Source organism: Aegilops tauschii, chromosome 5 (assembly GCF_002575655.3).
Source record: "Aegilops tauschii subsp. strangulata cultivar AL8/78 chromosome 5, Aet v6.0, whole genome shotgun sequence".
Classification (NCBI taxonomy): domain Eukaryota; kingdom Viridiplantae; phylum Streptophyta; class Magnoliopsida; order Poales; family Poaceae; genus Aegilops; species Aegilops tauschii.
The window spans coordinates 253581049-253593857 of record NC_053039.3 but is presented as its reverse complement, the minus strand read 5'-3'; the positions used below and the strand labels follow the sequence as shown (position 1 = coordinate 253593857).

The 12809-nt window shown below is 50.1% G+C and overlaps 2 protein-coding genes and 1 pseudogene across 2 annotated transcripts; 1 reads left to right on the top strand and 2 right to left on the bottom strand.

The window, feature by feature from the left end:
* The first annotated feature begins 4241 nt into the window (after positions 1-4241).
* Positions 4242-5787, top strand: LOC109774875 (protein ALP1-like). Its single transcript, XM_073498999.1, has 2 exons — positions 4242-4673; positions 4746-5787. Exons 1-2 carry the CDS (start codon positions 4438-4440, stop codon positions 5785-5787), a joined length of 1278 nt encoding a protein of 425 aa, XP_073355100.1. The 5' UTR covers positions 4242-4437.
* A 70-nt stretch (positions 5788-5857) lies between these two features.
* Positions 5858-7140, bottom strand: LOC109774874 (uncharacterized; annotated as a pseudogene).
* A 2120-nt stretch (positions 7141-9260) lies between these two features.
* LOC109774872 (uncharacterized) lies at positions 9261-11345 on the bottom strand. Its single transcript, XM_020333640.4, has one exon. It carries the CDS (start codon positions 10792-10794, stop codon positions 9847-9849), a length of 948 nt encoding a protein of 315 aa, XP_020189229.1. The 5' UTR covers positions 10795-11345; the 3' UTR covers positions 9261-9846.
* Positions 11346-12809: the final 1464 nt, after the last annotated feature.

The following is a 12809-nucleotide window of genomic DNA, read 5'->3' as shown; positions in this document are numbered from 1 at the left end:
GATCCTCTTCTTTCTATGTTTACCATTAGCGATCATGTGAAAGAATTGAGTGTTCGCATCCCCCTGGACTACTCGCCGGACCTTGGCCCGCAACGCCCACTTCAATTCCTCTTCTCGAAGAAGTTCTTTCAGCCTCATCTCCGCGTCAAGCTTGGCATGAAGCTCCGTGGCCGGCAGCACCGTGGTTTCTGCTTTTACATCTAGGGACTGAATAAGGGAAAGGACCCTTTCCTTTTCGACCTTATAAATCCCGCTAAGATGCTTAGCCCACCCACGCAGGAAACTTCTCAAATGCCTAATCTTATTCTGCCAGCGCTGAAGCGCAGTCTTCCCTCCTGAATCCTTAGCCCACTCTCTGGCTACGAGATCAAAGAAACCTTCTCGTTCAAACCAAGCCAACTCAAAGGAGAATGAGTTTTTGTTTCCCAGGTGGGTGGCCTCACCAGAGTCCACAAATAACGGCGTGTGATCAGAAATTCCACGGGACAAAGCCTGAACTGTGACTAGCGGAAACTTCTGTTCCCAATCGACACTAGCCAACACTCGATCCAACTTCTCATACGTCGGATTTGGCAGCGCGTTAGCCCAGGTGAATTTTCTACCCGAGAACTCAATTTCTCTCAGGTCAAGACTTTCAATGATAGTATTGAACATGAACGACCATCTGTCGTCAAAGTTATCATTGTTCTTATCCTCACGCCTTCTAATGATATTGAAATCACCCCCCACCAGGATAGGAAGCTGCTCGGAACCGCAAATCCTAACAAGATCAGCCAAGAACTCGGGCTTGAGTTCGGGCTGTGCGGCACCATATACCGCAACCAAAGCCTAATTAAACCCATCATCCTTCGAACGCACCCGAAACTTGACTACAAAGTCACCCATTACCACACTTCGAACCTCGAGCGCTTCGCATCGAACGCCGAGTAAGATTCCACCCGATCTCCCTCTCGGTGGCAGGCTATGCCAATCAAAATCAATACCTCCCGACAAAGTATTTAGAAATTGTGGCGCAAAATTATCTCTACCTGTCTCCGATAGAGCGATAAAATCTAATCGATGCTCGACAGACGCCTCAGCAAGAAACCTTCTTTTAGCCAAGTCCTTTAGACCTCTGCTATTCCAAAAGATTCCTTTCATAGTTCATCATGGAATTTTTTAGCCGTACGAATCCTAGCACTCCTACGCACTGCGGACACCGGGTACACCTTCCGTTTCCACTTGCGTTTAGAGACATTTTGACTCTGCAACCGGTCCTCACAACCTGTCTCAGAAGGTCCAGCCATAACCATCTCAGTAGTATCATCCTCTTCTTCCGCCTCAGGTATGGGAGGAATAAGATCCGCACAAAAATTGTCGAGCACCCTGACCCCCAACGCATCAACCTCAGAATCACTCATGGTTTTAACCGCCGCTAAATTACGAATCATCTCTAAGGCCCGCTCAGCCTCTAGATCTAGAAGATCATTAACAGAATTAGAGATGTCAGTAACATTACTACCTAGTGAAACTCCTAATTGATTTGCATTTTCAACAATCTCATCATTAGAAAAATGCAGAATGGAATTAGAAGTATTAACCGACATACCAGTAGTGACCTCAACGTCACGGAGCTTGGCCGCCCTCATGGCGCACCGCTGCTGAATGTCGTCCACATCCGGCTGAGTCTGGAGACGGCCACTCACCCGTCGCCCCTCAGACATCGGATCCTGGATCCCAACAAACGCAATAACCTCCTCCCGAGAGATCCTGGTCAGGGTAGGGCCTCCTGCCTCACCCCAACCGCTAGGCCGGTCCGCCTGCACGGACTCCCCAGCAGACTCGCCAGGAAGTGGAAAGGCAGTCACCATGGCCTCACACGACTGGCGCGCCCCCCAGGACGGAGCCGGCGGCGAACGAGGTGAAGGGAGTGCATGGGCCGCCTGCCCTAACTCCCCACCCAGCACCGGAGAGGCCACCACCATAGGCGCCTCAGGAGAAGAGGGCTCCGAGGCCACCTGCCCCGAGCCCCCTCCCGATGGCACAGTCGCCACCAGCAGAGAGGTAGACGCGACGGGAGAGGAGGTATCCGAGGCCACCTGCGCTAGACCCCCTCCCAATGTAGAGAAGGACACGGATGCCACCTGCCCCGAATCCCCTACCTCTGCAGGAGAAGAGCAACCCGAGGCCGCCTACCCCGGGACCCCTCCCGACAAACCAGCCACGAACACCGGCGCCACGTCCTAAGGAGGGACAGCGTGCTGAGCACGAGAGGGAGTGGCCACCTGCCGACTCACCTCCTCCTCTCCCCAGACCGAGATCGACGAAGCCCCAGGAACCCCAGGAATAGTACACACAGTATCCTCAAACCCCAAAGCAGGCAACGCGAGCTCAAAAGCCTCCTCGGACTCAACCCGATCACTCCACAGCCTCGGGGGTGCAGAAGCGGGTTCGAAGGACCCAAATCTCAGAGTCGTCGTAGGCACCGAGGAGGGTGGAGCCGCTCCATCCCCAGTCATCGCGGTCTCAGACCCCGGTCCCTTGGACATCTGTCGTCCAGAGTCCTCGACCGGCGGCTCCTTTGCTCCCGCGCTGCCGTCACCCTCGTGCATATCCACGTCGGACCCGTGAGCCGCCGCAGCCAAAAGGCTCTCATCCTCAAACTCAATAACCAGATTATAAATCCTGCCTCGATAAGCCCACTTAACCACTTCCGGCACATACTCAATGTTCATAATACTAACCAGAACCCGAACAATCCCATGAGCTCTGGTGAACGCCATATCCACTCGCTCAGGCTTCCCCACCAAAATGCCCAAGCTGGCCACAACCCGAGCATCCTACATCGGCTTGGAGGGGGCCCCGGAAAATCGCAACCACGCCTGAGTAAGCGGCTTACCCTGAGGCTCCACCTGCTTCCACTCCTGAAACTCAAGGATGCAATCAGTTCCCGGCACTTTGCACATCCCAAAACTCAGCAACCTCTGCAGATCCTCCACCGAAGGAAACTCAACTCTGAACATCTTATCAGCGAGACTGACGAGGTCCCACTGGAAATCCCCAGGGGCCAGCTCCCGAAGCCTCTGCACGATCTGTGTCTCAGAGACCTCCCCTCTGGTTACCTTGACAATCCCCGTAGTCATGCTCAGGGTCTCATCAGTAACCTCTCGCTCATTCGGAGACTCAAAAAACATTAGCTCAGCACAGTATACTCCATACATCATAAGCGACGGTGCCTGATCTCGCAGAATCGGACAGTCCCCAGAGTCGTGTGCCGGCTTACTGCAGGTATCACATAACAGAGCCACACACTCCGCAATGAAGTGGCCCTTGTCGCCACATCGATAACAAAGCATCTTTTCCTTCTTGTGCGCCCATTTGGACGCCCTATCAGACTCAGCCCTATCCGTCATCTCCACAGACACATCAGCCATAACCTCGTTCTCAGGAACCTGAACAGTAGCAAGAGCCGTCACCACCTCCATAGCGTGACCGGTCAACACTGGCTCCTCGGCAGCCCCGTTATCTGTCATCTGCTCGACAACGACAGGTGGAGCCAGTTGTCGTGGACGGTACCGGCCCCCTCGACCGCCCCGACCACCATGATGGCCACGGAAACCTACCCGCTGCCGATTACCCGGACCAGAAGGCCCCTCAACGAAGCCACCGGAAGGACCCAAGAACGGCCTCTCAGCCGAACCGTCGCTTTGCCAAGCCTAACCACGACCTCCACCCGTGGACGAAGAACCACGGTGCTGACCAGCCCCATAGGCATCGTAGTCGTCATCCCCCCATTGACCCCGGGGCGCAGCCACAGTACCACCAACGTTGGACTGCGGCGGCGGAGACGGGCGAGCAACGACGTGGGGTGGAGGGGCCGGTCTAGGCTGCGGACCCGAAGACACAGGTGGCCTTGGTGGCGCAGCCCCCGGCCCGCAGCGGCCACCTCAGCACCGCCGGAAGCCACCGGCCGAGGACCAGAGCCCGGCCCGCCTCGCCCGCCCGACGGCAAGACCGGGACAAATGAATCTTGTACACGGATGAAGGCACCAAATCACAGCCAGTCCTCCATTCAAATACTGTATTACCAACCTGTCCAGTAGTACTTGTCCTTTTTGTCTAGGTCCCAGTGCAGCATAGTTTCAAAGCAAGCGATAGGATCACATACGCTGACTAAGAGCATCTCTAGTGGATGGTGTAAATTTGGACGTGTATATCTCCATATACACGTTCATATACACCTTGCTAAAATACACACCTCTCAGTTTTTCAGTGGAACGTGTAAATTTGGACGTGTATATTCCAACGGCTATATTTTCAAACGGCTATATTTTCAACGGCTATATTTTCAACGGTCGTATTTCTCTATATAAACCACCCCTACCATCTTTCTTCTAGCACTTCTATCTGTGACTTCTCTTCTCACCTAGATTTCTCTATCGTCTCTCACGCAACACAATGAACACATCCACTTTGGACATGAGTTCTTCGTCATCTTCATCTGGCGACGATGAACTCATACTTGCAGCATTCCCCGAGCGCGAGGAGGAAGAGAGGATGAACGCTCGACGCCATGGCGGTTCCAAGCATGGACGTCAAACAATCAATCGAGGAAGAGATGCCGGATTTGTTCTTCTGTGGGACGACTACTTCAAAGAAGTTCCTCGCTATCCCGAACATTTGTTTCGACGAAGGTTCGTAATTACTACACTTCTCTGCTTTAGCCCTTTTTTCATTTCCCTGTCTCATTTACTTTTTATGCACAGATTTAGGATGTCCCGTAATTTGTTCAAACGCATAGCCGATGGTATACTTGAGCATGATTATGATGGTTATTTTACTCAAAAAAGAAGTGCTTCTGGAGCTCTTGGGTTACATCCTCTACAAAAGATGACCGCGGCAATGCGGATGCTAACATATGGAATAGCAGCTGATGGTGCTGATGAGTACATCCGGTCCGCTGAGGCTACTAATTTAGAGTCTTGCAAGAAATTTGTGATCAAAGTTTGTGAAGTTTTTGGGGAAAGGTACCTGAGATCTCCAAATGAAGAAGACATTGCTAGGTTACTTGCAATAGGGGAGGAAAGAGGATTTCCTGGTATGTTAGGGAGCATAGATTGCATGCACTGGGGTTGGAAAAATTGCCCCAAAAAATGGCATGGCATGTTTAAAGGCCATGTCAGCGAGCCCACTATGATCTTGGAAGCAGTTGCTTCACAAGATCTTTGGATTTGGCATGCTTATTTTGGTTTACCAGGGTCTCTGAATGATATAAATGTTCTTCAACGTTCTCCTGTTTTTACAAAGCTAGCTGAAGGCCAAACTCCTCCAGTGAATTATAGCATCAATGGCCATCAGTACACAATGGGGTATTATCTTGCAGATGGTATCTATCCACGGTGGGCAACATTTGTGAAGAGCATACCAGCTCCAGATACCAGAAAACATAAAACTTTTGCCAAGAGGCAAGAGGGGGCTAGGAAAGATGTGGAACGAGCCTTTGGAGTTCTTCAATCCCGTTTTGCCATTGTTCGTGGACCTGCTAAAGGATGGAAACGTAAAGAAATCGGTGATGTCATGAAAGCTTGTGTCATAATGCACAATATGATAGTTGAAGAGGAGCGACAAACTGGTCGGCAAAGCTGCACTTTTGAGGCAATGGGAGAAAGAGTCACGGTCTCTCGTACTCATGCGGAACAACTGAGCTCTTTTATTCAGATGACTCACTGGATTAGAAATCAAGGTGAACATGATCAGCTTAAACTTGATCTAATTGACCATGTGTGGCAAAAATTTGGAAACGAGTGATGTCCTAGTTATAAGTCTGTAATCCGTTTCTTTTCATCTAGTTTTAATTTATTCAATGAGTGATGTAATCCATGAATTTATAGCTATCAATAAAATATTTATGCAATGAGTGATGTTATCAAATAGTTCATACAGCAACTAGCGGAAAGCAGTAAATAGTTCATATAGCTCACATATCAAATAGCTCACATTACTCTAGGCCTCGAGCAAGGATCTCATTCTGCTTAGCTTGGTAGAACTGCTTTTGCACATCAGTCATACCACTAGCGTCGATCAGCATGACCCTCTCATCTAATTCAAACTGTCTCCGTGCATCCTCCCTCTCGTTTCGTGCATCCTCCTTCTTTCTGAGTGCAATCTCCTCTTTTCGCAATTCAAATTGCTGTGCATAGCGAGCATTTCTTGCCGCTTCTTTGATCTCATCCTTCTCTTGCTTTGCTGCCCACACAGTTTCTAATGACAGCTTGCAAGCATTCTCATCAGCTTTACCTCTCTTGTCCTTCTTAACACCATCAGGTCTTTTCTCATGTTCAAGAGCATCAGTGTGTATCGAGGTTGCATCAGTGCGTACCGAGGATGCATCTGACGGATCATTGGTGGCTCTGCCTGGACTTTCATCAATGGTTTTCTTTTGTTTCTTAAGAGAAGTTTCAAGTTCTCTTGTCTGCCACTTTGGATACTTTGCAAACTCTATATAGCAATGCATCAATGTGAAAGGCCGTTTTTTTTAACATCCATTTCCTTAAACAGAATGTGTGCATCGTTTGTCTGCACATATAAATATATTGTTAACAAATGCACAACACATATAGAATATTGCACATCACATATTGCACAGCACATATAGAAGTAGAATATTGCGCATACCTTTTCTGCTATAGTCCTTCCACTTTCTTCCTTATTTAAAATCTGCTGAAGGCAACCACAAAATTTGGAGGTCTCTCTGTTAATCAATGTGTAACGGCAATTGATTGCATTAGGATTACGCTCCGGCCATGACGATTCCTTGTGTGTGTTGTAGTACTCTGAAATTCTAGCCCAATAAGCATCTCGGTTTTGATCAGTCCCAACAATATCCAAACTTGTATTTGCCCATGCTGCTATGAGAACCTTGTCCTCATCACTACACCAATTTTTTCCTTTGTTGGATTTTCCTTTCTCTATTATTGCAGAATGTTGCTGCGTTGATGGTGTTGCTTGATGCTGAGTTGATGGAGTTGCCTGCTCTCCAATTGGACTTTCTGGTTGTGTTTGCATGTAACCAAAACCAAGGGTGTCCAAGAAGCTTTGGTCAGCATCCATCTACAAGCAACCAATGCACAGCTATTTTAGACCACAATCTGGCATCAAATTGACAAGCAAAAAATTATTGAACGAGATGCAAAATATTAAGTTGACTGAAGGACAGCCAAATCACTCATTCCTGTCGCCCAGCCGCCCCTGCATCTCCCCCCTCCCCCCCACCCGGCCGTCGCCCAGCCCCCCGTCCCCGCGCCAGGGCGCGCGCCGGCACCGGCGCCGCCGCCAGATCGGGCTGCAGGGCGTGCGGCCGCCGCCCCTACATCTCCCCACGGCGCCGCTCGTCCGGCCGCTGCCCCTGCATCTCCCCCTTCCCCACGGCGCCGCTCGTCCGGCCGCTGCCCCTGCATCTCCCCCTTCCCCACGGCGCCGCTCGTCCGGCCGCCGCCCCAGCAGACAGGCGCGACCGGCCGCCCCTGCATCTCCCCCCTCCCCCCCACCCGGCCGTCGCCCAGCCCCCCGTCCCCGCGCCAGGGCGCGCGCCGGCACAGGCGCCGCCGCCAGATCGGGCTGCAGGGCGTGCGGCCGCCGCCCCTGCATCTCCCCACGGCGCCGCTCGTCCGGCCGCTGCCCCTGCATCTCCCCCCTCCCCACGGCGCCGCTCGTCCGGCCGCCGCCCCTGCATCTCCCCCCTCCCCCCCACCGCTCCGCCGCCCCTGCATCTCCCCCCTCCTCCCCACCGCGCGCCCGGCCGCCGCCCCTGCATCTTCCCCCTCCCCCCACCGCGCGCCCGGCCGCCGCCCCTGTATCTCCCCCCTCCCCCCCACCGCTCCGCCGCCCCTGCATCTCCCCCCTCCCCCCACCGCGCGCCCGCTCCGCCGCCCCTCTGCTCCCGCTTGCGAGAAAGGAAAAAATGGTTACCTTTGGCGGCGGCCGGAGAGGAGACGCGACGGCGACCTTGGGCGGCGGCCGGAGAGGGGCGACGGCGACCTTGGGGAGGCGGCCGGGAGCGGGAGCGGGAGGAACTGGAGCGGGAGCGAGCCCACGGGCGTGGTTCGGTCCTGTTTACTCCCACGCCAGGTACGCTCGTGGGAGCGACGTGTACAGCTACACGACCTGATACACGATCCACTGGGAGACATTTTTTGATTTTGATCGTGTATATTTAGCATCCACCTCCATATACACCATCCACTAGAGATGCTCTAATAGATGCAGGAGGATATCTCCTGTAGCACTCACTCATCTATTTTCATTCCATGCAATCTATATCAGCTCGAGCTCACATGAGCTCGGGTAAACAGTAAAATAAAATAAAAACTAAGATTTTTTTTAGCAAACATTGACAATGTTTACAACAAAAAAACTTTGATGAAACTTCACAAGCAAGCAAAACTTTTGTCAATGTTTACACAAAAGAAATCAGATTTAAAAAAAATTGTTTTCACTTTTTTACTGTGCATCCAAGCTCACATGAGCTCGACCTCAGATTAACCGCTTCCATATATGCGTTATATATGTTCCAGAATAAACCGATGCATTTGCTTGCAGATGCAGCATGTGCTACCAATTCCGCACTCCGGTTTGCTTCTGCCACACACCTTCAGCAAACACATCCACTGAAAACAGGGCACCTATAAAGAATGTGCACTCTCAACTTTGAAACTGGCAACTGGCAACACACATCTGGCAGCTAAAACATAATGATTTAAGTTATGACAACAGCTAATCATCGGTTTCCTCGAGACTGCATAATCTTCCAACACAAGAATAAACGTGTGCAAAGTATATAGTATATATGAAACACATGCTCAGAAAGTACTATGACCTGAAGCCAGCTCACAAGATGGAGGATGTTCAAGCCCACTTCCGAAGAAATTTTGGGACAAGAGGGCCTGGGAATGCATACTTTGATAAATGGCATTGTTAAAGCATAACAAGAATTACACTTTCATAAATCAGTCCGGGTACATATTAATTAAAAGTGAAGAGTTGTGTAACGATTCCGTACTGAATTATACCATGAATAAAATGCCTCTTGTTTAAACCGTCAGACATCTAAATCTTCAGTCAGCAATAGCCCTATTCCAGCATTGTTGATGCTAATTTCTGAACAATGATAATGCAACCTTTTTTTAGGGAAATGATAATGACACCCTAGTAAGCTTCGAGTATCATACTAATTTGGAATTAGACAATAACACCAAATCATCAACAGACTGCGGAACAAGAACTGTAACGAGAAGATAGCCGATAGTTCACACCACATACAGACTGTATCTTACAACAAGTAGCCATGAAAAATAAGTTATCAGGCTAATTACCAAAATGGCATGTACATCATCATGTAATCATCTCAACAGGTGTCTGAACAGGAAAACCAAAGAGTGCTAAAATGGAACTGATCCCAAACTAGAACTAATTTCAATAAAAACAACGTCGTTTGCAGTGAGTGTTACCCAGCTTTACCGCTAATCTACTTCCTCTGAAATACAGCGTCCCATTTTATTTTATTTTTGAGGGATTCCAAATCTGACTTGATACATTCACTTCTCCATTGCTTTGGAGATGAACAGAGCTCCTTGGTATGAACATGGCAACTATGAACATCAATTATAGCCATCGCATGAAAATTAACCTTCGAAATAAACCAACCAAAAGAATGCCTTCCCACAAGGGCGGAAGCTGAGCCCTGACTTCAGTAATTAGCAACCCCTGACTGATGGAACACTTGCCACCTTCAACCTGGGCAATTGGACAAATTCCATGTCTCCGGGCATTGTTAGTGATGGTTGAACTCAGCAGAAAATCCAAAACAAACTATGCAGCATACTCGCTCTCAATCACCGGTTTTGTTCGTGTCCACAGCGCTACAGGTGCTTGCGCCCGCCCAACCTGCGCCATGCGCAGTGTCTCCCCAACCTCTGAATTCCGTTCCATCACCTCCAACTTCTTGGCCCTTTTATGCCTCACCAGACACAGAAGAGCTGAAGATAACAGCCCCAATGCTATGGCGCCCCCAACCACGCCAACGGCGACCTTCCAAGCTTGCGAGCCCCCCTTGGTACGACCTCCGGCAGCCGGTATCGGCGGGGCAATTGCGCCTGGTGGCAATGGAGCAGGAGCAACCTCACTGGAGTTCACCACTATCGAGAAGTGCCCTTGGCGATACGTAGCACACACGTTGCTTGCCTCTTGGTCCCGGAACTGCGGCACACCATCCAAGTCAAACCACACACACCGTGGTGCTGGGCCGCCTGCCGGCGCCGCCCTGACATTGCTGAAATGTACAAGAATCGGGCTGCCTGACGCGACGATGTTCAGCTCCGGCAACCCCACTGCCGAAAGGTTGACAGCGTCATAGGCCAGCAGCCCAAGCACCGGCGAGAGGTAGGTGTACCCGGGGGGAGGCGGGTAGTAGTGCTGCGACCAATTGCCCAGGTTGTGGAACACGAGCACCATCCTCTCCACGCGAGGCTGCGCGATGACGCCGGTGGGCAGGCCGAAATGGAAGTACTGGGACAAACCTTTCCTCCGGAGGCTGCCGCTGCGCAGGCGGAGCGCGGACACCGAGACGCCGGTGAGGTTGCCGGGGACGGTGGCATTGTAGACAATGCCGGTGCGCGGACGGACGAGGGCCCGGTAGGCGTACTCCTGCAATTTTGCGTCCAGGGCCCTCGCCGGCGGCGGCGTCGGCTGCAGCGCCGCCACCGGAGAAGAGCGCAAGAACAGCAGTTGGAGGAGGCAGACGCATAATACGAAATCCATGGGCACCACGGCTCCGCCAGGAATCCAGGGGTGGTGAGAAAGCCAGGAGGGTGGGAGGCAAGCTCGAGAAGAAGAGTCAGGAGGAGCCGCTCGTCATCCACGAACGCGGCAAAGATTGGCGCGCGTACGAGAATCACCACCTCCGCCTCTTAACTCGGGGGGACAAGGACGAGATTCGGCGCGGAAACCTTGGGATTCTCTACAAGGACGCGCATTTATTGAGCCCAGCCCGCACGGGCGGGACAGCTCTCTACGGAGCAACCTCGAGCACAGCAGCAATGGAGATGGAAGCTACGACGGGACAAAGACAGGACTGTGAAAACAAGATTATTTTTATTTTACCCCCGAGAGAGTAAGAATAGGTTCTGGAGCGAATCAGTCTCGGAGGAATCAGAGCGGAGAGACCGGTGGCCACGGGATTTGAGACGATTGCGACGCGGGGGGAGGAGGAGAAGAGGGTTTGGGGATTGAGATCGAAGGAGAACGGGGAGTGAAGTGGAGGAGCGGAGAGAATTCTTGGTGAGGGTCATAGTGGGAATTTACATTTTTTTAAAGAGGTTTAGTGGGTACTCCTATTAAAGACGCGAGGCATACAGCTGTCACGGCCCCGGAAGTTACCCTTCTGGCCCTGGGAGGCTGAGCTGCGTGAAGCGCACTGTCTCCGACGGCTGGTGTGTGGGCCCCACGGTCGTGTGCCGTGCTTGTCCAGGGTGTCCCTTGCCGTGACGTTTGGATTATTCTGAGGGGCTTTGTTCAGTTTTGTTGCATGCAGGAGAGGTCTCGGTTCCACTGCAACGTCACTGACGGATGGGGCCCACCAGCCAGTCACGACCTCCTACCATAGAAATTGTTAAAACTTACTACTCCCTCCGATCCAAAATAGTTCTAGTTCAAGACTGTAACACTTATTTTAGGTTGGAGGTAGTAATATTTAGTTGCTATATGTTATATGAATTCGGGAGTTCAAAATACAGGAATTTTATAAAATGTCTCTTTGAATGTTGCACAAGAAATTGGAGGATTCAGGAGAGGGAGTAGAGTGAGATACTGTGCAAGCGCATGAGACTTCTAAAAAAAAAAATTTGAGCTTATGTTTAGATTCCTACCGAGAGCCTCTTTGATTCTTGGGATGGTAAAACAAAAGATTGAAATGTCATTCCCATTCGAATCCTACAAGATTTGAGTTTATTTGGTTGCATCATAGAAAAAATAAGATAATTTTTCCAAGAGATTGGAGTGGATGCTAGATTTTCTATGAAATCTACTTCAAGTGATTCCTTAACAAAAAATTTCCATAGGATTCAATCCTACGAATCAAATGACCAATATACAAAAAATATCTGAGGATTCTAATCCAAAACAACCCCTATGAAATTCATTTGAATCAAACAAATCCTAAATGAAACAGTATATGAAAGGATCCCATAACAATTTTGGTGAACCCATTTCCATGACCCAAAATGCTTCCATAGGAAAAAAAATCCTATCAATCCTATAAAATCCATTCAATCCAAAGAGGACCTAACTATGTCGAAGCTATTCCTAAAAAAATTCCTTCACTACAAAGAGGCCTCCTCTAAACTACCTTCTCTTCGTTTTACCAAAATTTTATACCAAAAAACTCGACTTGTATATGGTTTTTAGATTTCATGCCATACTGTAAACGAAAAACCATAAAATTGTGGTCGGTTCTGTTTTTCTTTGTATGGTTTTTCGAATCGATTTTGAAATGTGCAGAGTGTCTATATTCCCACATGTAGATTGGGGAAGTGAGAAATTTAAAATGGAGAAAAACATGCATACTTTTCTAAAAATGAACGTGTTCATGTCACCTAGAGCAACTCTAGCAGAGTCGACGTATGCTCTTCATTGCCATACGAATCTCTAACATGACAACTTTGGTCTAAAATGTCACTCTAGCAAAGTCGCCATCCCGCCTTGATGGCCATGATTTTTGGAGTACACTCCAAATCTAACCCGCGAGATCCGTATTGGGAGGTTGGGCGAGGCGTTAT

Excerpts from the sequence above, each read along its gene's own strand:
- LOC109774875 (XM_073498999.1), top strand. The coding sequence starts at position 4,438 with ATGAACACATCCACTTTGGACATGAGTTCTTCGTCATCTTCATCTGGC. Across the intron at positions 4,674-4,745 it reads GAACATTTGTTTCGACGAAG|ATTTAGGATGTCCCGTAATT; the intron begins GTTCGTAATTAC and ends TTTTATGCACAG.
- LOC109774872 (XM_020333640.4), bottom strand. The coding sequence starts at position 10,794 with ATGGATTTCGTATTATGCGTCTGCCTCCTCCAACTGCTGTTCTTGCGC.